At 46.6% G+C, this 25,617-nt stretch overlaps 1 protein-coding gene across 3 annotated transcripts in view; it reads left to right on the forward strand.

Annotated features, from left to right (window-relative positions):
* Window positions 1-25,617, forward strand: part of POU6F2 (POU class 6 homeobox 2) — an 854,440-nt gene that overhangs the window by 812,246 nt on the left and 16,577 nt on the right. For all 3 annotated transcript variants that reach the window (XM_077269273.1, XM_077269271.1, XM_077269274.1), the window contains exon 9: window positions 11,328-11,496. In XM_077269273.1, the coding sequence (XP_077125388.1) occupies window positions 11,328-11,496 (169 nt within the window). The remainder of the gene's footprint in view (window positions 1-11,327; window positions 11,497-25,617) is intronic.

Below are 25,617 nucleotides of genomic sequence, written 5' to 3' on the forward strand. Positions count from 1 at the left end.
CATACTAAAACCACTGTGGTATCTAACTAGTGAGCCAATGTGGACTCTTAAAAAACATATAAGATGAAATAGCATAATAATTTTTATGCCTGTAGACAGGAGTGGACATACCGTATGCTCGATTGGTACTTCTGCAAAGGGGCCCAAAGGAAGAGATGTTGCCTAGTTGGAAAGAATTATTAATTTCAGCTGCCAGCAAATAATGCAGGATTAAAGGAATCTGTCAGCAGATTTTTGTTATGTAATCTTACAGTAGCATGAGTAAGGGATCCCGATTCCCGTGATGTATCACTTAGTTAACTAGGTGCAGCAGAAAACTGTCACTGGATAAAATACCACAGTAAAAGCCAATGAAGAAGTTTACATTTGGTGTAGCATTACACTTTTATGCACGATAATATCTTGCTGCAACACGTTAGTATCTGTAACTGGCTTGTGTGTGGCATTTTCTGCCTGTGTCCTATGTAAAACTGGTTTGTGACAATCATTTGATTTCTGAGAAAATGTTATATGTTGTGCATTTGATGAGTAATTGGCAGGTGTAGTTTACGTATTATTGTGCAGCCTTTATCCTTTGTGTGAGGCCTGTAATTGGCTTATCTGCTGCATGTGTGCTTGTCATGTGTGTGTCATGTGTGCTTGGTATGTGTTATGTCTGCTTGGTGTGTGTGTCATGTCTGCTGTTAGGGGTCGAGTTCCCGCTTCTGCACAGGGGGGAATCTCAGGCCATTCCTGCTGCGGTCTCCCATTCTTCTTTGGCCACAGTGAAGCCTGCTCAGCGGAGACGTCGGTCCCAGCGTCTTGCTCGGTTTCACTCTGTGCTGAGGGTTGCTGCGGCTTTCCCAGCTTCTGCCTTTAAAGCCAGTGATGGGCAGTGACGAGCTGACGCTTTTGGGACTAAGTCCTGCTTTTACCCTTCTGAGCATGCCCATGGTCAGATCTCCCATTGGAGATCGAGGGTCACATGCTCAGATACTGCAGCGGATTCCATTGGTCCTCCAGGAAGGTCCTGAAGGTGCTGAACTTCTGTGGCAGCTTCCTATTGGTCCTTTTAGGAAGGTCCTGTACATGCTGCAGCTATATAAGGTTCGCATGACCACACGGCCATGCGCTAGTGTACAATTGTATACGTGTGTTTGTTGATGAGTGCAAGTCGTCCTTTAAATATCCCATCCCTATTGTATGACTGCTCGCGTAAGGTGTATGGCTGCTATCTAGCGCCCGACTAGACTCACAATGTGTTACACATGAAACAGCGTCCGGTGCAGCACCATGCGCCAGTAGAGCGCTTCCTAACCCACGTCTGGGTGTTTAGTGGTGTCTGCTCGCACTCTTGTGCTTCAAGCTATTATTACTTGTTACCTCTTACACCCAGTAGCGGTGTCAAGCGCAAGTAGTCTGTATGGACTCTAATCCCGTGTCTTGGGACTGAGTTCGGTGACTCCTTGCTTACGCTTTTTGTGCGGTACCACGGCCCTGTGACGTAACAGGGTTTGCGTCTACCACCATATAGCGCTACCATTTACTAGCAGCAGGTTCTCACCTGCACGGTGGACCCCGGACTGCGAACGCACCTATATTATCTCACCTTTGACTTGGTGCATTCCGCCAGTCCTAACATGTGCTTGGTGTGTGTGTGTCATGTGTGCTGGATGTGTGTGTCATGTGTGCTTGGTATGTGTCATGTCTGCTTGGTGTGTGTCATGTGTGCTTGGAGTGTGTCATGTGCGCATGGTGTGTGTCATGTCTGCTTGGTGTGCGTGTCATGTGTGCTTGGTATGTGTCATGTCTTCTTGGTGTGTGTCATGTGTGCTGTGTGTGTCATGTGTGTGTCATGTGTGCTTTGTGTGTGTGTCATGTGTGCTTGGTGTGTGTTATGTGTGCTTGGTGTGTGTCATGTGTGCTTGGTGTGTGTGTCATGTGTGCTTGGTGTGTGTCATGTATGCTTGGTGTGTGTGTCATGTGTGCTTGATGTGTGTGTCATGTGTGCTTGGTGTGTGTGTCATGTGTGCTTGATGTGTGTGTCATGTGTGCTTGGTGTGTGTCATGTGTGCTTTGTGTGTGTGTCATGTGTGCTTGGTGTGTCATGTGTGCTTGGTGTGTGTGTGTGTCATGTGTGCTTGATGTGTGCGTCATGTGTGCTTGATGTGTGTGTCATGTGTGCTTGGTGTGAGTCATGTGTGCTTGGTGTGTGTGTCATGTGTGCTTGATGTGTGTCATGTTTGCTTGATATGTGTGTCATGTGTGCTTGGTGTGTGTTATGTCTGCTTGGTGTGTGTCATGTGTGCTTGGTGTGTGTGTCATGTGTGCTAGATGTGTGTGTCATGTGTGCTTGGTATGTGTCATGTTTGCTTGGTGTGTGTCATGTGTGCTTGGTGTGTGTCATGTTCGCATGTTGTGTGTCATGTGTGCTTGGTGTGTGTCATGTGTGCTTGGTGTGTGTCATGTGCGCATGGTGTGTGTCATGTCTGCTTGGTGTGTGTCATGTGTGCTTGGAGTGTGTCATGTGTGCATGGTGTGTGTCATGTCTGCTTGGTGTGCGTGTCATGTGTGCTTGGTATGTGTCATGTCTGCTTGGTGTGTGTCATGTGTGCTGTGTGTGTCATGTGTGTGTCATGTGTGCTTTGTGTGTGTGTCATGTGTGCTTGGTGTGTGTTATGTGTGCTTGGTGTGTGTAATGTGTGCTTGGTGTGTGTGTCATGTGTGCTTGGTGTGTGTCATGTATGCTTGGTGTGTGTGTCATGTGTGCTTGATGTGTGTGTCATGTGTGCTTGGTGTGTGTGTCATGTGTGCTTGGTGTGTGTCATGTGTGCTTGATGTGTGTGTCATGTGTGCTTGGTGTGTGTCATGTGTGCTTTGTGTGTGTGTCATGTGTGCTTGGTGTGTGTGTCATGTGTGCTTGGTGTGTGTGTCATGTGTGCTTGGTGTGTGTCATGTGTGCTTGGTGTGTGTGTGTCATGTGTGCTTGATGTGTGCGTCATGTGTGCTTGATGTGTGTGTCATGTGTGCTTGGTGTGTGTGTCATGTGTGCTTGATGTGTGTCATGTGTGTTTGATGTGTGTGTCATGTGTGCTTGATGTGTGTGTCATGTGTGCTTGGTGTGTGTTATGTCTGCTTGGTGTGTGTCATGTGTGCTTGGTGTGTGTGTCATGTGTGCTAGATGTGTGTGTCATGTGTGCTTGGTGTGTGTCATGTGTGCTTGGTGTGTGTCATGTGCGCATGTTGTGTGTCATGTCTGCTTGGTGTGTGTGTCATGTGTGCTTGGTATGTGTCATGTCTGCTTGATGTGTGTCATGTGTGCTGTGTGTGTCATGTGTGCTTTGTGTGTGTGGCATGTGTGCTTGGTGTGTGTGTGTCATGTGTGCTGGATGTGTGTCATGTGTGCTTGATGTGTGTGTCATGTGTGCTTGGTGTGTGTCATGTCTGCTTGGTGTGTGTCATGTGTGCTTGTTGTGTGTCATGTGCGCATGGTGTGTGTCATATCTGCTTGGTGTGTGTGTTATGTGTGCTTGGTATGTGTCATGTGTGCTGTGTGTGTCATGTGTGCTTGGTGTGTGTCATGTGTGCTTTGTGTGTGTGTCATGTGTGCTTGGTGTGTGTCATGTGTGCTTGGTGTGTGTGTCATGTGTGCTTGGTGTGTGTCATGTGTGCTTTGTGTGTGTGTCATGTGTGCTTGGTGTGTGTCATGTGTGTTTTGTTTGTGTGTCATGTGTGCTTGGTGTGTGTGTCATGTGTGCTTGGTGTGTGTGTCATGTGTGCTTGGTGTGTGTCATGTGTGCTTGGTGTGTGTGTCATGTGTGCTGGATGTGTGTGCTTGGTATGTGTCATGTCTGCTTGGTGTGGGTCTTGTGTGCTTGGTGTGTGTCATGTGCGCATGTTGTGTGTCATGTCTGCTTGGTGTGTGTGTCATGTGTGCTTGGTATGTGTCATGTCTGCTTGATGTGTGTCATGTGTGCTGTGTGTGTCATGTGTGCTTTGTGTGTGTGTCATGTGTGCTTGGTGTGTGTGTCATGTGTGCTGGATGTGTGTGTCATGTGTGCTTGATGTGTGTGTCATGTGTGCTTGGTGTGTGTCATGTCTGCTTGGTGTGTGTCATGTGTGCTTGGTGTGTGTCATGTGCACATGGTGTGTGTCATGTCTGCTTGGTATGTGTCATGTGTGCTGTGTGTGTCATGTGTGCTTGGTGTGTGTCATGTGCGCTTTGTGTGTGTGTCATGTGTGCTTGGTGTCTGTCATGTGTGCTTTGTGTGTGTGTCATGTGTGCTTGGTGTGTGTCATGTGTGCTTTGTGTGTGTGTCATGTGTGCTTGGTGTGTGTCATGTGTGCTTGGTGTGTGTGTCATGTGTGCTTGGTGTGTGTCATGTGTGCTTTGTGTGTGTGTCATGTGTGCTTGGTGTGTGTCATGTGTGCTTTGTGTGTGTGTCATGTGTGCTTGGTGTGTGTGTCATGTGTGCTTGGTGTGTGTCATGTCTGCTTGGTGTGTGTCATGTGTGCTGTGTGTGTCATGTGTGCTTGGTGTGTGTGTCTTGTGTGCTTGGTGTGTGTGTCATGTGTGCTTGATGTGTGTGTCATGTGTGCTTTGTTTGTGTGTCATGTGTGCTTGGTGTGTGTCATGTGTGCTTGGTGTGTGTGTATGTAATGTGTGCTTGGTGTGTGTGTCATGTGTGCTTGATGTGTGCGTCATTTGTGCTTGATGTGTGTGTCATGTGTGCTTGGTGTGCATCGTGTGTGCTTGGTGTGTGTGTCATGTGTGCTTGGTGTGTGTCATGTGTGCTTGGTGTGTGTGTCATGTGTGCTTTATGTGTGTGTCATGTGTGCTTGATGTGTGTCTCATGTGTGCTTGGTGTGTGTCATATCTGCTTGGTGTGTGTCATGTGTGCTTGGTGTGTGTGTCTCATGTGTGCTTGGTGTGTGTGTCATGTGTGCTTGGTGTGTGTCATGTGTGCTTGTTGTGTTTCATGTGTTCTTGGTGTGTGTCATGTCTGGAACAGCTAACATAGAAAAACTAAAAAAAACACAACATGAAGAGCAGACTCACCAAAAACTTGTCAAATGACAAATGCACTCGCAGGGTGCAGCAGGCCCCCGATAATAAATGCTAAAGCAGCACAGGTGCAAGCTACTGATGAGAGCAACCACCCACTCGTCCAAACATTAGAGGGGTTGGCTACCTAGTAGCAAAAATGCACACAGGTAATGGCTTGCAAAAGACACTATTCACACAGATAAATGTGATGCATAGTGTTGGAAAACCTATTGATCATGCCCATAGTATTAGCAGGCGGGCCGTCCAGCACTATATATATACACATGCAACACACAAGAAACAACATAAAGGGGCCCTGCCGCACCCTGCAAAAAGATGATAAAAAGTGCAAAAAAGATGAAAAATTAAATAATGTATATAATACATTAGATGAGGTATTAGTTACAATTTTGGCCAAAATGGATAAGCTTGCAACCCAACGTCAAGGGTCCTCATCAACTTGCAAGTCGTACTCTTCATGTTGTGTTTTTGTGTGTGTCATGTCTGCTTGGTCTGTGTCATGTGTGCTTGGTGTGTGTGTCATGTGTGCTTGGTGTGTGTCATGTGTGCTTGGTGTGTGTGTCATGTGTGCTTGATGTGTGTCATGTGTGCTTGATGTGTGTGTCATGGGTGCTTGATGTGTGTGTCATGTGTGCTTGGTGTGTGTTATGTCTGCTTGGTGTGTGTCATGTGTGCTTGGTGTGTGTGTCATGTGTGCTAGATGTGTGTGTCATGTGTGCTTGGTATGTGTCATGTTTGCTTGGTGTGTGTCATGTGTGCTTGGTGTGTGTCATGTGCGCATGTTGTGTGTCATGTCTCCTTGGTGTGTGTGTCATGTGTGCTTGGTTTGTGTCATGTCTGCTTGATGTGTGTCATGTGTGCTGTGTGTGTCATGTGTGCTTTGTGTGTGTGGCATGTGTGATTGGTGTGTGTGTGTCATGTGTGCTGGATGTGTGTGTCATGTGTGCTTGATGTGTGTGTCATGTGTGCTTGGTGTGTGTCATGTCTGCTTGGTGTGTGTCATGTGTGCTTGGTGTGTGTCATGTGCGCATGGTGTGTGTCATGTCTGCTTGGTGTGTGTGTTATGTGTGCTTGGTATGTGTCATGTGTGCTGTGTGTGTCATGTGTGCTTGGTGTGTGTCATGTGCGCTTTGTGTGTGTGTCATGTGTGCTTGGTGTGTGTCATGTGTGCTTGGTGTGTGTGTCATGTGTGCTTGGTGTGTGTCATGTGTGCTTCGAGTGTGTGTCATGTGTGCTTGGTGTGTGTCATGTGTGTTTTGTGTGTGTTTTGTGTGTGTGTCATGTGTGCTTGGTGTGTGTCATGTGTGCTTGGTGTGTGTGTCATGTGTGCTTGGTGTGTGTCATGTGTGCTTGGTGTGTGTGTCATGTGTGCTGGATGTGTGTGCTTGGTATGTGTCATGTCTGCTTGGTGTGGGTCATGTGTGCTTGGTGTGTGTCATGTGCGCATGTTGTGTGTCATTTCTGCTTGGTGTGTGTGTCATGTGTGCTTGGTATGTGTCATGTCTGCTTGATGTGTGTCATGTGTGCTGTGTGTGTCATGTGTGCTTGGTGTGTGTGTGTGTCATGTGTGCTGGATGTGTGTGTCATGTGTGCTTGATGTGTGTGTCATGTCTGCTTGGTGTGTGTCATGTGTGCTTGGTGTGTGTCATGTGCACATGGTGTGTGTCATGTGCACATGGTGTGTGTCATGTCTGCTTGGTGTGTGTGTTATGTGTGCTTGGTATGTGTCATGTGTGCTGTGTGTGTCATGTGTGCTTGGTGTGTGTCATGTGCGCTTTGTGTGTGTGTCATGTGTGCTTGGTGTGTGTCATGTGTGCTTGGTGTGTGTGTCATGTGTGCTTGGTGTGTGTCATGTGTGCTTTGTGTGTGTGTCATGTGTGCTTTGTGTGTGTGTCATGTGTGCTTGGTGTGTGTCATGTGTGCTTTGTGTGTGTGTCATGTGTGCTTGGTGTGTGTGTCATGTGTGCTTGGTGTGTGTCATGTGTGCTTGGTGTGTGTGTCATGTGTGCTTGGTGTGTGTCATGTGTGCTTTGTGTGTGTGTCATGTGTGCTTGGTGTGTGTCATGTGTGCTTTGTGTGTGTGTCATGTGTGCTTGGTGTGTGTCATGTGTGCTTTGTGTGTGTGTCATGTGTGCTTGGTGTGTGTCATGTGTGCTTGGTGTGTGTGTCATGTGTGCTTGGTGTGTGTCATGTCTGCTTGGTGTGTGTCATGTGTGCTGTGTGTGTCATGTGTGCTTGATGTGTGTGTCATGTGTGCTTTGTGTGTGTGTCATGTGTGCTTGGTGTGTGTCATGTGTGCTTGGTGTGTGTGTGTCATGTGTGCTTGGTGTGTGTGTGTCATGTGTGCTTGATGTGTGCGTCATTTGTGCTTGATGTGTGTGTCATGTGTGCTTGGTGTGCGTCGCGTGTGCTTGGTGTGTGTGTCATGTGTGCTTGGTGTGTGTCATGTGTGCTTGGTGTGTGTGTCATGTGTGCTTGATGTGTGTGTCATGTGTGCTTGATTTGTGTGTCATGTGTGCTTGGTGTGTGTCATATCTGCTTGGTGTGTGTCATGCGTGCTTGGTGTGTGTGTCTCATGTGTGCTTGGTGTGTGTGTCATGTGTGCTTGGTGTGTGTCATGTGTGCTTGTTGTGTTTCATGTGTGCTTGGTGTGTGTCATGTCTGGAACAGCTAACATAGAAAAACTAAAAAAACCACAACATGAAGAGCAGACTCACCAAAACCTTGTCAAATGACAAATGCACTCGCAGGGTGCAGCAGGCCCCCGATAATAAATGCTAAAGCAGCACAGGTGCAAGCTACTGATGAGAGCAACCACCCACTCCCCCAAACATTAGAGGGGTTGGCTACCTAGTAGCAAAAATGCACACAGGTAATGGCTTGCATAAGACACTATTCACACAGATAAATGTGATGCACAGTGTTGGAAAACCTATTGATCACGCCCATAGTATTAGCAGGCGGGCCGTCCAGCACTATATATATGCATGCAACACACAAGAAACAACATAAAGGGGCCCTGCCGCACCCTGCAAAAAGATGATAAAAAGTGCAAAAAAGATGAAAAATTAAATAATGTATATAATACATTAGATGAGGTATTAGTTACAATTTTGGCCAAAATGGATAAGCTTGCAACCCAACGTCAAGGGTCCTCATCAACTTGCAAGTCGTACTCTTCATGTTGTGTTTTTGTGTGTCATGTCTGCTTGGTCTGTGTCATGTGTGCTTGGTGTGTGTGTCATGTGTGCATGGTGTGTGTCGTGTGCTTGGTGTGTGTCACGTGTGCTTGGTGTGTGTGTCATGTGTGCCTGGTGTGTCATGTGTGCTTGATGTGTGTGTCATGTGAGCTTGGTGTGTGTCATGTGTGCGTCATGTGTGCTTGGTGTGTCATGTGTGATTGGTGTGTGTCATGTGTACTTGGTGTGTGTCATGTGTGCTTGGTGTGTGTCATGTGTGCTTGCTGTTTGTGTCATGTAGGCTTGATGTGTGTGTGTCATGTGTGCTTGGTGTGTGTCATGTGTGCTTGGTGTGTGTCATGTGTGCTTGATGTGTGTGTCATGTGTGCTTGATGTGTGTGTCATGTTCTTGGTGTGTGTCATGTGTGCTTAGTGTATGTCATGTTTGCTTGATGTGTGTGTCATGTGTGCTTGGTGTGTGTGTCATGTGTGCTTGATGTGTGTGTCATGTGTGCTTGCTGTTTGTGTCATGTAGGCTTGATGTGTGTGTGTCATGTGTGCTTGGTGTGTGTCATGTGTGCTTGGTGTGTGTGTCATATGTGCTTTGTGTGTGTGTCATGTGTGCTTGATGTGTGTGTCATGTTCTTGGTGTGTGCTTGATGTGTGCTTAGTGTATGTCATGTGTGCTTGATGTGTGTGTCATTTGCGCTTGGTGTGTGTGTCATGTGTGCTTGATGTGTGTGTCGTGTTCTTCGTGTGTGTGTCATGTGTGCTTAGTGTATGTCATGTGTGCTTGATGTGTGTGTCATGTGTGCTTGGTGTGTGTGTCATGTGTGCTTGGTGTGTGTCATGTGTGCTTTGTGTGTGTCATATGTGCTTGGTGTGTGTCATGTGTGCTTGGTGTGTGTGTCATGTGTGCTTGATGTGTGTGTCATGTGTGCTTGGTGTGTATGTCATGTGTGCTTGGTGTGTGTCATGTGTGCTTGGTGTGTGTCATGTGTGCTTGGTGTGTGTCATGTGTTCTTTGTGTGTGTGTCATGTGTACTTGGTGTGTGTCATGTGTGCTTGGTGTGTGTGTGTCATGTGTGCTTGATGTGTGTGTCATGTGTGGTTGGTGTGTTGTGCCGTGTGCTTGGTGTGTGTCATGTGTGCTTGGTGTTTGTAACGTGTACTTGGTGTGTGTGTCATGTGTGTAATGTGTGAGCAGCTATTGTCCTGTGTCCACATGTGTATGGTTTCTGGGTAGTATGTAATTGTATATATTGTATCTTTGTCTAGATTGTTGCATTTGATGGCTTGTAGGCCCTTACACTTTTCTTACACAGGGTCCATTTGCAGTCAATGTCTGGCCATGGCTCTAAACACAAGAGCTAAATATTCTAGGTTTTTATTAACTTCAGTAAAGTTAAGATACTGTAACATTCTATACCAATGAACATAAAAATTACATTGAGAAAACAGCTGAGTTTCACAATCTGTGTCTCTACCTTTATGATTTAGGGTGATTTTATTTGTCCAAAAACCTTTTTTACTCAAGGCTCAGTAAAAAGTTGTAGTCTCCAGCAGCTATGTCATTTCCCTTGATAAGTCCTAAATTGACTGCATTATCTGGCGCCAAAGGGATCTTCCTCACCTAGTATGTGTCTACAATTAGGTGCCCTTTTTAGAAGCAAAAGCTGCTTTGGCTACAAGCTTTTCAGAAAAAAAATATAAATTTGAAAAATACTTTATGGCATTTTGCTTGTGACCTCATAAAATGCTAAAGGACAACAAAAATAATACTTAAAGGGGATAGTTGCTGTATCCCACATAGCAATAATGTACTGTGTATCTTTGCCCACAGCTTTAATACATACTGTATACTGCTTTGTTATTTTATCCTTGTGGGTTTAGGTAGCTATTTTTTATCTCACTATAGCAATTTATGTTGGTATTTTTATGTATTGTTGACTACAATTATAGCTATAAGGCATCCAGATGATCAGATGGCCCTCTACTGTACTTCCATAGAGTATGTACATGATATACATTTCTGAGCTCTGATCTTCTGCTTCCTTTTATGCCATATATAACAAAAAAAGACTGAATTGAATTTCTAAATGTGAATATTCTTTTAATCCTTGTGTGATAAAAATGACAGCCTGTTAGCAATAGTACTAATCTGCAGATAAAAACCATCTAAAACATATGTGGCTATATAATGGGATGTTCTTTTGCAATGAGAAAATTAAGTTTTATTCTCCCTAAAGCTATGCGGCTCCTTTTAAGTGGGTGTGATCAGTCAGCACATAATGAACATGCTGTAATCAATCACTTTGCACCTTGAATGGCATCCGGCTCAGATGTCACTCAAGGATCAATGGGTGTAATACAAGCATGTCATTCTGTACAGAATGCTGACTGATTACAGCCTCCGGCACCACCTGCTCGACTGGAACCAAGCTGCTGCAGGGAGAATATAACTTTATTTTCTCCCTGCAGCTGCAATTCTAGTATTTACCCACAGATTAGCACTTAAGCTGCAGGACGATACTAGTTTTTTTTAATGACAGATACCCTTTAATTATCATGCTAATCAATCTCATGCACTAAAAAAATATGTGAAAAACCATGCATGAACATAATATTTCTGTTACTCAGCGGTTAGCACTGTTGACTTGCAGAACTGGGGTCATGGGTTCAAACCTTATCAATGTAAACATCATCTTGAAGATTTCATGAATTTTCTTCCATGCTATAAAAGACATACTGACAGATTGTGAGTAGAGTTGAGCGAATTTGTTTGGATTCGGTTCCAAATATGATCAGCATCGAATATTGTTTTGCAATATTTCTCGAACACAGCCGAACGTCATTAGAGTCAATGGGAGTAGAAATGACCAAATATGTTCGGAACCAGTCATCAAACATACATTCGGTACGAATAGGGTTTGAATATGGCACGAATATGGCAAATGAAGATTCGGTGACCAAATCCAAACAAATTCGCTCAACTTTGTGAGGCCCAATGGAGACAATGCATGTAAAGTGCTATAGAAAATGTTGGTGCTATATAAGCAAACAAAATAAATATGTGCGTCTCATCACCATTTCTTTAACAGATCCGCAAACTGCTAGTGGAGAGGTTGATGGGGTAAATCTGGAAGAAATCAGAGAGTTTGCTAAAGCTTTTAAAATTAGACGCCTTTCACTTGGTTTGACTCAAACGCAGGTGGGCCAAGCTTTAAGCGCCACAGAAGGTCCAGCCTATAGCCAGTCAGCTATCTGCAGGTAAGGACACATTGTACATGAACATACATAAAGAATATCAGCTATTACTGCATGACTACCTTCCTGTATTTGCACAAAATTTCTTTTGCAACTTTTTTATTTGGAGAGTTGATAACACACATTTTTATGCAAACATGAATTCATAAAAAATCTTTTATACTATAATTTTTTTTAATATTTTCTGCAAATGAGGAATAGCTACTACACAACGCCCCCAAAATTTAAAAATTATTATTATTATTATTATTATTATTATTATTATTATATTTAGGACCAGAGTTTTCCTATTGTTTCAATATCTGATCACTGTTTTTTTGACAAATCATTCACAATATTACTGTGATGTCATTCATGTACACAGACACGCACATGTGGTTGGTCCATAGGCAGTATCACTTGTTTACTCAAATGGTGCTAGGATGCAATATCAGACAGTCTATGCAAGTCTATGACCACGAGTGGCACTGTTTCAAGAAGTAATTCCCAAAACTCCTTTAAATAGAAATGACTTAAAAAGTTACATAGATAACTTATTTTTTATTAAATAAATATTTATTATTAGCATAAAAGTATAAAACCTCATCAATCACAATTAAGCAAGTACATTTTATGCAGTTCTCTCTAACAACTAAGGTCATTTTAACTTTTAACAATAAACTGATTGTCACAAAAGACTCATAAAAACCTATGGTAATATTGAAACTGAACATCAAGAATAAATATAGAAAATAATAAATAGTAGAAAAAGAGTAGATCTTAGTAGAAGCTTTAAAATATTTTAGAAATAAAAGGGGTGTCCAAAGCTGTAATTTTTTTCCTATAAATATTTTCCAATTAACAAATGGAGGCATACTCACCTTCCATTACCCCTATGAATCTGGTACAGGCCACACTGGAGGACTCCAGTTGTAATATCTGCACTGTCCTTCAACAGGACCACAGAAGCCTGTTATTGGCAGCAACAGTCAAGTGGCTACTAGCGTTCAAGATAAGATGTTCCTCTGATAGAGTACTCTTTTAGACACCTGACTGTTGCAGCCAATCACAGATTTCGGTGGTCTTGTTGACATCTGATTTTCTCACACATCATTTCTAGTGCTGGAATAGACTGCCAAAGCTTCCTGAATTGGATCCATTGGGGATGATAAAATGTATGTGTGCCCCTGTTTCTTAATTTATAAATATCCATGCCTAAAAAAGAATTTTCAGAATTGTACAACATCTAAAATTCTTTTTAATAAGAACAGTGGGGAAAATAAGTATTTGATTCACTGCAGATTTTGCAAGTTTTCCTACCTACAAAGAATGGAGAGGTCTGCAATTTTTATCATTTTTATCATCGGTGCACTTATACTGTGAGGGACAGAATTTAAAAAAAAAGTCAAGAAAATCACATTTTATGATTTTTACATAATTAATTTGCATGTTATTGTTATTTGCATGTTATATGTATGAAATAAGTATTTGATACAATAGAAAAACAGTACTTAGTATTTGGTACAGACACCTTTGTTTGCAATTCCAAAGGTCAGATGTTTCCTGTAGTTCTTGACCAAGTTTGCACCCACTGCAGTAGGGATTTTGGCCCACTCCTCCATACAAATCTTCTCCAGATATTTCAGGTTTTGGGGCTGTTGTTGTGCAACATTGAGTTTCAGCTCCCTCCAAAGATTTTGCATTGGTTTCAGGTCTGGAGACTGGCTAGGCGACTCAAGGACCTTGAAATGTTTCTTACGGATAAACTCCTTAGTTGCAGTGGCTGTGTGGTTTGCGCAATTATCATGCTGAAAGATGCAGCCATGACCCATCTGCAATACTCTTACTGAGGGAAAGAGGTTATTAGCCAAAATCTCACGATACATGACCCCATTCATCCTCCCTTCCATACAGTGCAGTCGTCCTGTCTCCTTTGCAGAAAAGCACCCCCAGTATGATGTTTCTCCCACCATGCTTCATGATTGGGATGGTGTTCTTGGGGTGGGGCTCATCCTTCTTCTTCTTCCAAACACCGTGAGTGGAGTTGATACCAAAAAGTTCTATTTTGGTCTCATCTGACCACATGACCTTCTCCTATGCTTCTTCTGGATCATCCAGATGGGCATTGGCAAAATTCAAATGGGCCCAGACATGTGCTGGCGTGAGCAGGGGAACATTGCGTGCCCTGCAGAATTTTAAGTAGTGTGTTATTAATGGTAATGTTTGAGACTGTGGCCCTAGATCTCTTCAGCTCATTGACCAGATCCCCCCGTGTAGTTCTAGGCTGATTTTTATATTTCTCAGAATCATCCTCACTAGTGTTGAGCATTCCGATACCGCAAGTATCGGGTATCGGCCGATACTTGCGGTATCGGAATTCCGATACCGAGTTCCGATACTTTTGTGGTATCGGGAATCGGAATCAGATCCATATTAATGTGTAAAATAAAGAATTAAAATAAAAAATATTGATATACTCACCTCTCCGGAGGCCCCTGCACCTTACCGCTGTTAACCGGCAGCCTTCTTTGCTTAAAATGAGCGCGTTTAGGGCCTTCCATGGCTCATGTGACCGCCACGCGACCAATCACAAGCTGCGACATCATTCTCAGGTCCTAAATTCCTAGAATGAGAGGTGAGTATATCAATATTTTTTATTTTAATTCTTTATTTTACACATTAATATGGATCCCAGGGCCTGAAGGAGAGTTTCCTCTCCTTCAGACCCTGGGAACCATCAGGATACCTTCCGATACTTGGTGTCCCATTGACTTGTATTGGTATTGGGTATCGGTATTGGCGATATCCGATACTTTTCGGGTATCGGCCGATACTATCCGATACCGATACTTTCAAGTATCGGACGGTATCGCTCAACACTAATCCTCACCACACGATGCAAGATCTTGCATGGAGCCGCAGAGCAAAGAAGATTAACAGTAATTTTGTGTTTCTTCCATTTTTTTATAATTTTGCCATTAGTTGTTGCCTTCTCACCAAGCTACTTGCCTGCTATCCTGTAGCCCATCCCAGCCTTGTGCAGGTCTACAATTTTGTCCCTGATGTCCTTAGATAGCTCTTTGGTCTTGGCCATGGTGGTGAGGTTGGAGTGTGATTGATTAAGTGTGTGGACAGGTGTCTTTTATACTGGTAATGAGCTCAACCAGGTGCAATTAATACATGTAATGAGTGCAGAGTAGAAGGGCCTCTTAAAAAAATACTAACAGGTCTGTGAGAATCAGAATTCTTGCTGGTTGGTAGGTGATCAAATACTTTTTCATGCAATCTAATTTTTTTTTAAATCATTTAATGTGAATTTCTGGTTTAATTTTTAGATTCTATCTCTCACAGTTGAAGTGTACCTATGATAAAAATTAAAGGCCTCTCCATTCTTTGTAGGTGGGAAAACTTGCAAAATCGACAGTGCATCAAATACTTATTTTCCCCACTGAATATAGGGATAAAGGGTTATATATGGTGGCATGTGACATAAATCATGGTTCTCATGTGTGTTATTGTAAACATTTCTCGGTTCCTTCATACGTTAGAAGATGACTTAAAAATAGGGGTCAAGGTGCAGAAACTTCTCAGATCACTACAATGAAAGTAGGTGATCTTCTGTTTTGCAGAAACCAAAGTTTAATCTAATATGCTAATTGGGATATGCGGAACACCCTTGGTGTGGCCAAGAGGCTCAGCACACTGTTCCAACCAACTGTTTGACATGGCACTGCCTCCCTCACTTGTGATTGACACTATTGGCTCGTTTGAGCTTTCTCTACAGCCAATGCTTCCTCCAGACAAGCCATCTCTGTCAGTTACGATTGAGGTACACAAGAGCATATTAAAAAAGGGGACTAAATGGTGCACTTAGCCTCTTGGCCACACCAAGGGTGCACTGAGCTTCCTAATTAGCATATTTGATTAAACTTCAATGTCTGTAGAATGGAGGCAGTCATTAGAACACTAGAAGAGCAATTTTATTCTAGGGGCTATGTCTCTTACAAGGCGATGTGCTTAGTTTATACTGTGAGTTTGGACTGACAGACTCCCTTTAAAATGAACTTTATGATTAAGGCAGCCAATATTTAGCGAAGAGGTTTCTATTGTTTTCTGAGACCTTGGAGTTTGTCACAAAAAGCCAACCAAATCTGGGCTCATTTAAGTGGATTTTGTTCTTGGTGATCCATGAAATGCTCTGTCTCTTTATCCGCTCTTTATATTTTTAATGTATTCCCTGTAGAACAGAAGTGTACTTTTCCCGCAGTTTAAGACTAAGGTTATAAATAACATCAGTATGGGGTAGTGAGCTTGCAGCTCACATTTTGCTCAATGATTTTCCATAAAACCCATTGATTGTTGTTAAATACAAAAAGCTCCATAGGATCCTCTCACTTCTATGGCATCCCCTACTGTTTTTTCTTATAAGATACCTCCCTGTAGAAAATAACCTTTATTCAGTCTATACAAGGATATCACTGCTGGGAAATTTGTTTCATGACTTGTATATTGTTATACCAAATCTCATGTAGTGAAGAATCAACACAGATAAGAAACACCAATGATCTAAATACCACCTCCTTTTCTGTTGAGTAACAATTTAGGATTTTCTCCATTTCATGGAATAAAGCTTTGAATTAAACATAAGAATGTGTTAATTTACTGTTAATATTATTGATATTGGACATGCAGGTGCACTCAAATCCATAAACCAGCAGTGTATCATTATATAGAAATAGAATACAAATATGTATAAATACTTCCAGTAGCATACAGTTTTCTCTCTACATATTGTATTTCCACAATCATTGTACTTTACTAACTGCAAAATAGCCATATTGGTTTTGCAAACACCAACTATGTACTATACTACAGTGGCAGCGTGGCATGCTACTTTGTATTGGCCGAGCAGACAAAGTTAAAGTTGTGGAAAACATTTTCATGTCACAGGTAGTGTTGAGCATTCCGATACCGCAAGTATCGGGTATCGGCCGATACTTGCGGTATCGGAATTCCGATACCGGGATTCCGATACTTGCCGCGTATCGGATACCGGAATCGGAAGTTCTAAGATTCAAAAAGCAGAAATTCAGCCAATGAGATTGATTCCAAGTGTGGGCACATCCTGTTTAGCATGGAGGGCATGAAACTACTGGCAAGGCTGTGATTGGCTGGTGTAATGATGTCATGATGCAGTTTAAAAGTCGCTGGCGCCATTTTGCGATCACTCTGCTGTGAATTCAGTTAGTGACAGGACGCTGTTTGCTGACTGAGGGACAGTTTAGAGATAGCGATTTGCTTCTTTGTGCTTTCCAAAGGCTAATTTAGCAACCGCTGTGTTCACCTACTATTCACCTTGCTTTTGCCTTGTAGCGCTGTTTTCACAGCGATCTGCAGGGTCTGTGTGTGTGTGTGTGAGTGCAGCCCAGTCTCCAGTCTGAGTGCAGCCACATAGGCCATCCATAGTTGGTTGTATTCAGTTCAGGGAGGGTGGTTCATTGCCTCATACTGTTCCTTTTTTTTTTTTTTTTCCCAAGTAGTGTAGTCTGCTGCTAATTTATTCAAAAAAATCCTATTAGTGTCTTTCCACCCGTCTCCAGCTAATTTGTGGAAAAACACTACATAGGATAAAGTAGAGGAGGGTTTTTGGGCCTTGCAGCGCCGTTTACGGCTGTCTGCACGGTCTCCGTGTGACTGCAGCTCGCCCTGTAATCTGTGAGCAGCTGTAGCCTGGTTGTCTCCAGCTCAGGGTTTTTCACTGCGTCATACCGCCAAATCAATTTTCTTTTTTTTCAAAGTAGTGTAGTCTGCTGCTAATTAATTTAAAAAAATCCTATTAGTGTCTTTCCACCCGTCTCCAGCTAATTTGTGGAAAAACACTACATAGGATAAAGTAGAGGAGGGTTTTTGGGCCTTGCAGCGCCGTTTACGGCTGTCTGCACGGTCTCCGTGTGACTGCAGCTCGCCCTGTAATCTGTGAGCAGCTGTAGCCTGGTTGTCTCCAGCTCAGGGTTTTTCACTGCGTCATACCGCCAAATCAATTTTCTTTTTTTTCAAAGTAGTGTAGTCTGCTGCTATTTAATTTAAAAAAATCCTATTAGTGTCTTTCCACCCGTCTCCAGCTAATTTGTGGAAAAACACTACATAGGATAAAGTAGAGGAGGGTTTTTGGGCCTTGCAGCGCCGTTTACGGCTGTCTGCACGGTCTCCGTGTGACTGCAGCTCGCCCTGTAATCTGTGAGCAGCTGTAGCCTGGTTGTCTCCAGCTCAGGGTTTTTCACTGCGTCATACCGCCAAATCAATTTTCTTTTTTTTCAAAGTAGTGTAGTCTGCTGCTAATTAATTTAAAAAAATCCTATTAGTGTCTTTCCACCCGTCTCCAGCTAATTTGTGGAAAAACACTACATAGGATAAAGTAGAGGAGGGTTTTTGGGCCTTGCAGCGCCGTTTACGGCTGTCTGCACGGTCTCCGTGTGACTGCAGCTCGCCCTGTAATCTGTGAGCAGCTGTAGCCTGGTTGTCTCCAGCTCAGGGTTTTTCACTGCGTCATACCGCCAAATCAATTTTCTTTTTTTTCAAAGTAGTGTAGTCTGCTGCTAATTAATTTAAAAAAATCCTATTAGTGTCTTTCCACCCGTCTCCAGCTAATTTGTGGAAAAACACTACATAGGATAAAGTAGAGGAGGGTTTTTGGGCCTTGCAGCGCCGTTTACGGCTGTCTGCACGGTCTCCGTGTGACTGCAGCTCGCCCTGTAATCTGTGAGCAGCTATAGCCTGGTTGTCTCCAGCTCAGGGTTTTTCACTGCGTCATACCGCCAAATCAATTTTCTTTTTTTTCAAAGTAGTGTAGTCTGCTGCTAATTAATTTAAAAAAATCCTATTAGTGTCTTTCCACCCGTCTCCAGCTAATTTGTGGAAAAACACTACATAGGATAAAGTAGAGGAGGGTTTTTGGGCCTTGCAGCGCCGTTTACGGCTGTCTGCACGGTCTCCGTGTGACTGCAGCTCGCCCTGTAATCTGTGAGCAGCTATAGCCTGGTTGTCTCCAGCTCAGGGTTTTTCACTGCGTCATACCGCCAAATCAATTTTCTTTTTTTTCAAACTAGTGTAGTCTGCTGCTAATTTATTCAAAAAAATCCTATTAGTGTCTTTCCACCCGTCTCCAGCTAATTTGTGGAAAAACACTACATAGGATAAAGTAGAGGAGGGTTTTTGGGCCTTGTAGCGCCGTTTACGTCTGTCTGCACGGTCTCCGTGTGACTGCAGCTCTATCTGTTGTCAGTTCAGCCCCCAAAAAATAAATAAATAATAAAGTTCACCAAACACACCAGTTACACCACTTTACATTTCTGTAGGCCACATTAGCTCATATTTGTGTCTAGTCCACACTTTAGATAATTAGTGCTTCTTATACCTGTTAGGAGGAGTTGCTCAGGAATAAGCACACAAATCCGTTAGTACTTTTCTGCTTATCTTTATCAGTCAACCAAGATGAAGAAGGCAGTGAGTAAGGCACGGGGGCGTGGGAGCCGTCGCGGAGCAGGGAGGGGACGTGGGGATTCTGTGCCTGCTGCGGGCACCGGTGACTCATCAGCACCCACTTTCACCAGGCAACAGTCGTTCATGCGAAGCTTTGTGTCCGAGCGCCGTACACCGCTGCTGCGTGAAGAACAAATTGAAGCTGTTGTCGGATGGATGGCAGCTAATGCATCAACTTCCATTAGTGCCACATCCTCTCAGACACAGAGCACTGGAGAGCAGCCATCTGTCTCTTCACCACCTGCCAAATTGCCCAGGCAGACAGAGAGCCCAGGACAGGAGCCGTCTCTACTTCTGTTCTCTGAATCTCTTGGCTTGGAAACAGGGGGCCAGCCAAGCAGCATTGGAGAAATGGAAGAAGAGGCAGGGTGCAGTGATGCCCAACAGCTTTTTCTGTCTTCCTCTGAAGAGGCGGGTGGGCCAGTGGCTCCGGTCACCACATCGCAGGCCGCATCAGCTGATGATGACACTCAGGTGCCACTTACTGGTGCGTGCTCTGCTGCTGAGACTACCCAGGAGGAGCAGTTGGGGGCAGAGGGTAGTGTAGATGATGAGGTCCTCGACCCATCTTGGCGTGAGGGACAGGAAGGTGGTGGGAGCAGCTCTGAGGAAGAGATTCCCCGTACGGCCCAAAGAGGGAGAGGGAGGGGGAAGACTGCGGATCCTGCAGCCTCCGCTTTGGCACCCGTTAGGAGCATGTCTCTTCCAAAAGCCAAAAAGGGCGCTCCCAAGACTTGCAGTGCCTGGTCCTTTTTTGACACAGTTGCAGATGACATTTGCTATGTCAGATGCAACGTGTGTCATCAAAAAGTCAAAAGAGGTCGAAATGTCAGCAACCTCAATACCTCCAACATGTGGAAACATGTGCGCAACAGGCACCCGGCGGAGTTAGAAAAACACACTGAAGAGGTAGGCCAACCAACAGCGGCAGCTACCACCTCTTCAGCTCGTGTTGCCTCTTCCTCTACCTCACACGCAGCTGGTTCGGCGTCCTCCCAGGATCGCCGTGGAAGAACCTCTGCCCCTGTTGTCCAGAGACCCGCTGTAATTCCACCCGCAGCGCCACTTTCCCAGTCATCCACACACTCCCAGCCCAGTCTACAGCCATCGGTAGTACAGGCATGGGAGAAAAGGCGGCCTTTCTCGTCAAACCACCCACGAGCACAGGCTCTGACTGCAGGCATTGCCAAACTTCTGTCACTGGAAATGCTGTCATTCAGGCTGGTGGAGACTGACAGCTTCCGTGACTTCATGTCATTGGCAGTCCCACAGTACAAAGTGCCCAGCCGCTTTTACTTCAGCAGGCAAGCCGTCCCTGCCCTGCAGAAGCATGTGGAGGGACACATAAAACACGCGCTACTGAACGCCGTCAGTAGCAAGGTCCACCTCACCACCGATGCGTGGACCAGTCAACATGGACAGGGGCGATACCTTTCCCTCACTGCCCATTGGGTTAATGTCGTTGAGCCGGGTACAGACCGTGCGAGTGGCGCAGGACGTGTCCTGCCCACTCCAAGGATTGCAGGAATCCATTCTGTACGCATTGACTCCTCCTCTTACACCAGTTCCTCAGAATCATCGCTGCAGGAGCCGTCACAGTCCACCTCCACATGGACCCGTGATGAACGTGTACCTGTTACGACCGACATGAGCACAGCCGTGGCCAAACGTCAACAGGCCGTCTTGAAATTAATTTTCTTGGGGAATCGTAGCCACACAGCGCAGGAGCTCTGGAATGCCATCAAGCAGGAGAGCGATGTGTGGTTTGTGCCAGCGAATCTCCAGCCAGGCATGGTAGTGTGTGATAATGGCCGAAATCTGGTGGCAGCTCTGGGCCTCGGCAACCTCACTCACATCCCATGTCTGGCACATGTGCTCAATTTGGTCGTGCAGAGCTTTTTGAGGGACTATCCGGATCTTGATGCACTGCTGCACAAGGTCCGCCTAGAGTGTGCTCACTTGCGGCGTTCCAGCACGGCAAAAGCGCGCATTGCGGCTCTGCAGCGCCGACACCGCCTGCCGGAACATCGCATCATATGTGACCTACCTACCAGGTGGAATTCCACGTTACATATGTTGGAGCGGTTGTGTGAGCAGCAGCAAGCTGTAATGGAGTACCAGCTGCTTCAGGCGCAAAAAAGTCGCAGTCAGCGCCGTACAGACTTCACAACCACAGAGTGGGCCACTATGAATGACGTCTGCCAGGTTTTGCGTCCCTTTGATTATTCCACGCGGATGGCGAGTGCAGATGATGCACTAGTCAGCATGACTGTCCCCCTTATCTGCCTGCTTGAAAAATCACTGCAAGCGCTAAGGGATGATGTTGTGGAAGAGGTGGAGGATGAGGATTCACCATTTCCATCATCTTCTGGACAGTCAGCGCCACGTGGTTCCTCACAAACGCGTAGGCAGGGGACCGTTTGTGAGGAGGATGAGGAGGAGTCAATGGAGGAGGAAGACATCCGTCCAGAGGAGGGAGTTACACAATTGTCCAGTACTCAGTGTGTACAGCGAGGGTGGGGTGATGACGAGCGGGCAGAGATCACGCCTCCAGCAGGGGACAGCGTTTCTTGGGCAGTTGGCAGTCTGCAGCACATGGTGGATTACATGCTGCAGTGCCTGAGAAACGACCGCCGCATCGCCCACATTCTCAACATGTCTGATTATTGGGTGTTCACCCTCCTCGATCCTCGCTACCGGGACAACGTAGAAAGCCTCATCACACCGTTGAACCGGGAGCGAAAAATGCGGGAGTACCAAGACACACTGGTCAATTCCATCATCTTCTCCATTCCAACTGAGAGAAGTGCTGCTAGTGCATTCCAAAGCAGCTCAGTGCGTCCAGGCCGTGGTGGAGGCTCTGCACAAAGAGGGAGCAGAAGCAGTGCCTCTGCCCAAGGCAAGACCAGTATGGCCGAACTGTGGCACAGTTTTCTGTGCCCGCCACAAAAGTCTACACCATCACAGACGGCTCCAGTCAGCAGGAGGCAACGTTTCCGTCAGATGGTGACAGACTACATGTCTTGCCCTCTTGCTGTACTCCCAGACGGCTCTTCCCCTTTCAAGTTTTGGGTCTCAAAGCTGGATACATGGCCAGAGCTAAGCCAGTATGCATTGGAGGTGCTGTCTTGCCCTGCGGCCAGTGTATTATCGGAACGTGTCTTTAGTGCTGCAGGTGGTGTACTAACTGACCGTCGCATGCGACTATCCTCCGATAACGTTGACCGGCTTACTTTCCTGAAAATGAACAAGGCCTGGATCTCGCCGGAATTTGCCACTCCTCCTCCTGATTGAATAATTAGGTCACTGTATACGTTATCCAGGTCTCCTGTTGTGTTCATCTTTCTACCACCTGAACTTAAATTCCTGGGCTCCAACACCGCCAGTTGAGGCTCAGACGTGCCGTCTGCACAGTCAAAACATACGACCCAGTGTTATTGGGTTTCAGTAATGTCAGCTGATCCCCAGCTGTGTAGCCGGCAATGTGTCATGCGACCGCCACGCTGACACAACAACTGAAATGTAAGGGAATCTGTCCCCCCCCCCCCAAGGCGTTTGTTACTGAAAGAGCCACCTTGTGCAGCAGTAATGCTGCCCAAGGAAAAGGTAGCTATTTTTATTTAGCTCCTTGCACACGCAGAACTTAACACTTATAAAATGTGTCCACTGATACCGTAAAACCGTCCCGGAGGTGGGACTTTACTTCGTAATGTGACGCAGCCCAGCCGTCATTCCTACCCCCCCGGCGCCGCGCACCGGCTCCTCAGCGTTGTTTTATTCCGTCCTGGAGCCTGCGCTGTTATGTTATCCCGTGGCCAGGCACACTTAGCGCTGCCCGTCTTCTGGCATCATTTGGTGTCTGGATGGCTGCGCCTGTGCGGCCGCGCTGGCAGAGAGCCCGCCTCGCAGTGTCTTCTGATTTAATCCCACTGGGGGCCTGGGATCCATGGACATGCGCAGTGCATATCTGAACCTCCACCTCTCACTCATTTCCCTATGGCTTCTTCAGACTGTTCGGTGTCAGCTGGTCCCTAACAGCATGCCACGGCCGTGACACCGCACAGTCTGAAGAAGCCATAGGGAGATGAGTGAGAGGTGGAGGTTCAGATATGCAGTGCGCATGTCCATGGATCCCAGGCCCCCAGTGGGATTAAATCAGAAGACACTGCGAGGCGGGCTCTCTGCCAGCGCGGCCGCACAGGCGCAGCCATCCAGACACCAAATGATGCCAGAAGACGGGCAGCGCTAAGTGTGCCTGGCCACGGGATAACATAACAGCGCAGGCTCCTTGACGGAATAAAACAACGCTGAGGAGCCGGTGCGCGGCGCCGGGGGGGTAGGAATGACGGCTGGGCTGCGTCACATTACGAAGGAAAGTCCCACCTCCGGGACGGTTTTACGGTTGCAGGGGACACATTTTATAAGTGTTTAGTTCTGTGTTTGCAAGGAGCATGATGAAAAGAGCCACCTTTTCCTTTTGCATCTTTTGTGCTGCACAAGCTGGCTCTTTCAGCTACAAACGCCTTGGGGGGGGGTTAAAGGTTCCCTTTCGACTTTCTCAGGCTTCGGCCTACATTGTGTTCCTCTGCTTTTCCACCTGTCCCTGGGCTCCAACACCGCCAGTTGCCGTCCAGAAGTGCTGTACGCACAGTCAACAGTCCCTCCTCTGTTATTGGGGTTCAGTAACGTCAGCTGTTCCCCTGCTGTGTGTGTGGCAATCCCTCCTACCTCCTCCAACCTCCTCCTCCTCCACCCGTCCCTGGGCTTCAACACCGCCAGTTGCCGTCCAGAAGTGCTGTACGCACAGTCAACAGTCCCTCCTCTGTTATTGGGGTTCAGTAACGTCAGCTGTTCCCCTGCTGTGTGTGTGGCAATCCCTCCTACCTCCTCCAACCTCCTCCTCCTCCACCCGTCCCTGGGCTCCAACACCGCCAGTTGCCGTCCAGAAGTGCTGTACGCACAGTCAACAGTCCCTCCTCTGTTATTGGGGTTCAGTAACGTCAGCTGTTCCCCTGCTGTGTGTGTGGCAATCCCTCCTACCTCCTCCAACCTCCTCCTCCTCCACCCGTCCCTGGGCTCCAACACCGCCAGTTGCCGTCCAGAAGTGCTGTACGCACAGTCAACAGTCCCTCCTCTGTTATTGGGGTTCAGTAACGTCAGCTGTTCCCCTGCTGTGTGTGTGGCAATCCCTCCTACCTCCTCCTACCTCCTCCAACCTCCTCCTCCTCCACCTGCCCCTGGGCTCCAACACCGCCAGTTGCCGTCCAGAAGTGCTGTACGCACAGTCAACAGTCCCTCCTCTGTTATTGGGGTTCAGTAACGTCAGCTGTTCCCCTGCTGTGTGTGTGGCAATCCCTCCTACCTCCTCCAACCTCCTCCTCCTCCACCCGTCCCTGGGCTTCAACACCGCCAGTTGCCGTCCAGAAGTGCTGTACGCACAGTCAACAGTCCCTCCTCTGTTATTGGGGTTCAGTAACGTCAGCTGTTCCCCTGCTGTGTGTGTGGCAATCCCTCCTACCTCCTCCTACCTCCTCCAACCTCCTCCTCCTCCACCTGCCCCTGGGCTCCAACACCGCCAGTTGCCGTCCAGAAGTGCTGTACGCACAGTCAACAGTCCCTCCTCTGTTATTGGGGTTCAGTAACGTCAGCTGTTCCCCTGCTGTGTGTGTGGCAATCCCTCCTACCTCCTCCAACCTCCTCCTCCTCCACCCGTCCCTGGGCTCCAACACCGCCAGTTGCCGTCCAGAAGTGCTGTACGCACAGTCAACAGTCCCTCCTCTGTTATTGGGGTTCAGTAACGTCAGCTGTTCCCCTGCTGTGTGTGTGGCAATCCCTCCTACCTCCTCCTACCTCCTCCAACCTCCTCCTCCTCCACCTGCCCCTGGGCTCCAACACCGCCAGTTGCCGTCCAGAAGTGCTGTACGCACAGTCAACAGTCCCTCCTCTGTTATTGGGGTTCAGTAACGTCAGCTGTTCCCCTGCTGTGTGTGTGGCAATCCCTCCTACCTCCTCCAACCTCCTCCTCCTCCACCCGTCCCTGGGCTCCAACACCGCCAGTTGCCGTCCAGAAGTGCTGTACGCACAGTCAACAGTCCCTCCTCTGTTATTGGGGTTCAGTAACGTCAGCTGTTCCCCTGCTGTGTGTGTGGCAATCCCTCCTACCTCCTCCTACCTCCTCCAACCTCCTCCTCCTCCACCTGCCCCTGGGCTCCAACACCGCCAGTTGCCGTCCAGAAGTGCTGTACGCACAGTCAACAGTCCCTCCTCTGTTATTGGGGTTCAGTAACGTCAGCTGTTCCCCTGCTGTGTGTGTGGCAATCCCTCCTACCTCCTCCAACCTCCTCCTCCTCCACCCGTCCCTGGGCTTCAACACCGCCAGTTGCCGTCCAGAAGTGCTGTACGCACAGTCAACAGTCCCTCCTCTGTTATTGGGGTTCAGTAACGTCAGCTGTTCCCCTGCTGTGTGTGTGGCAATCCCTCCTACCTCCTCCTACCTCCTCCAACCTCCTCCTCCTCCACCTGCCCCTGGGCTCCAACACCGCCAGTTGCCGTCCAGAAGTGCTGTACGCACAGAGCCAAACACCTCGCCAATGTGTTAGTGGGGTT

Source organism: Ranitomeya variabilis, chromosome 6 (genome assembly GCF_051348905.1).
Source record: "Ranitomeya variabilis isolate aRanVar5 chromosome 6, aRanVar5.hap1, whole genome shotgun sequence".
Classification (NCBI taxonomy): domain Eukaryota; kingdom Metazoa; phylum Chordata; class Amphibia; order Anura; family Dendrobatidae; genus Ranitomeya; species Ranitomeya variabilis.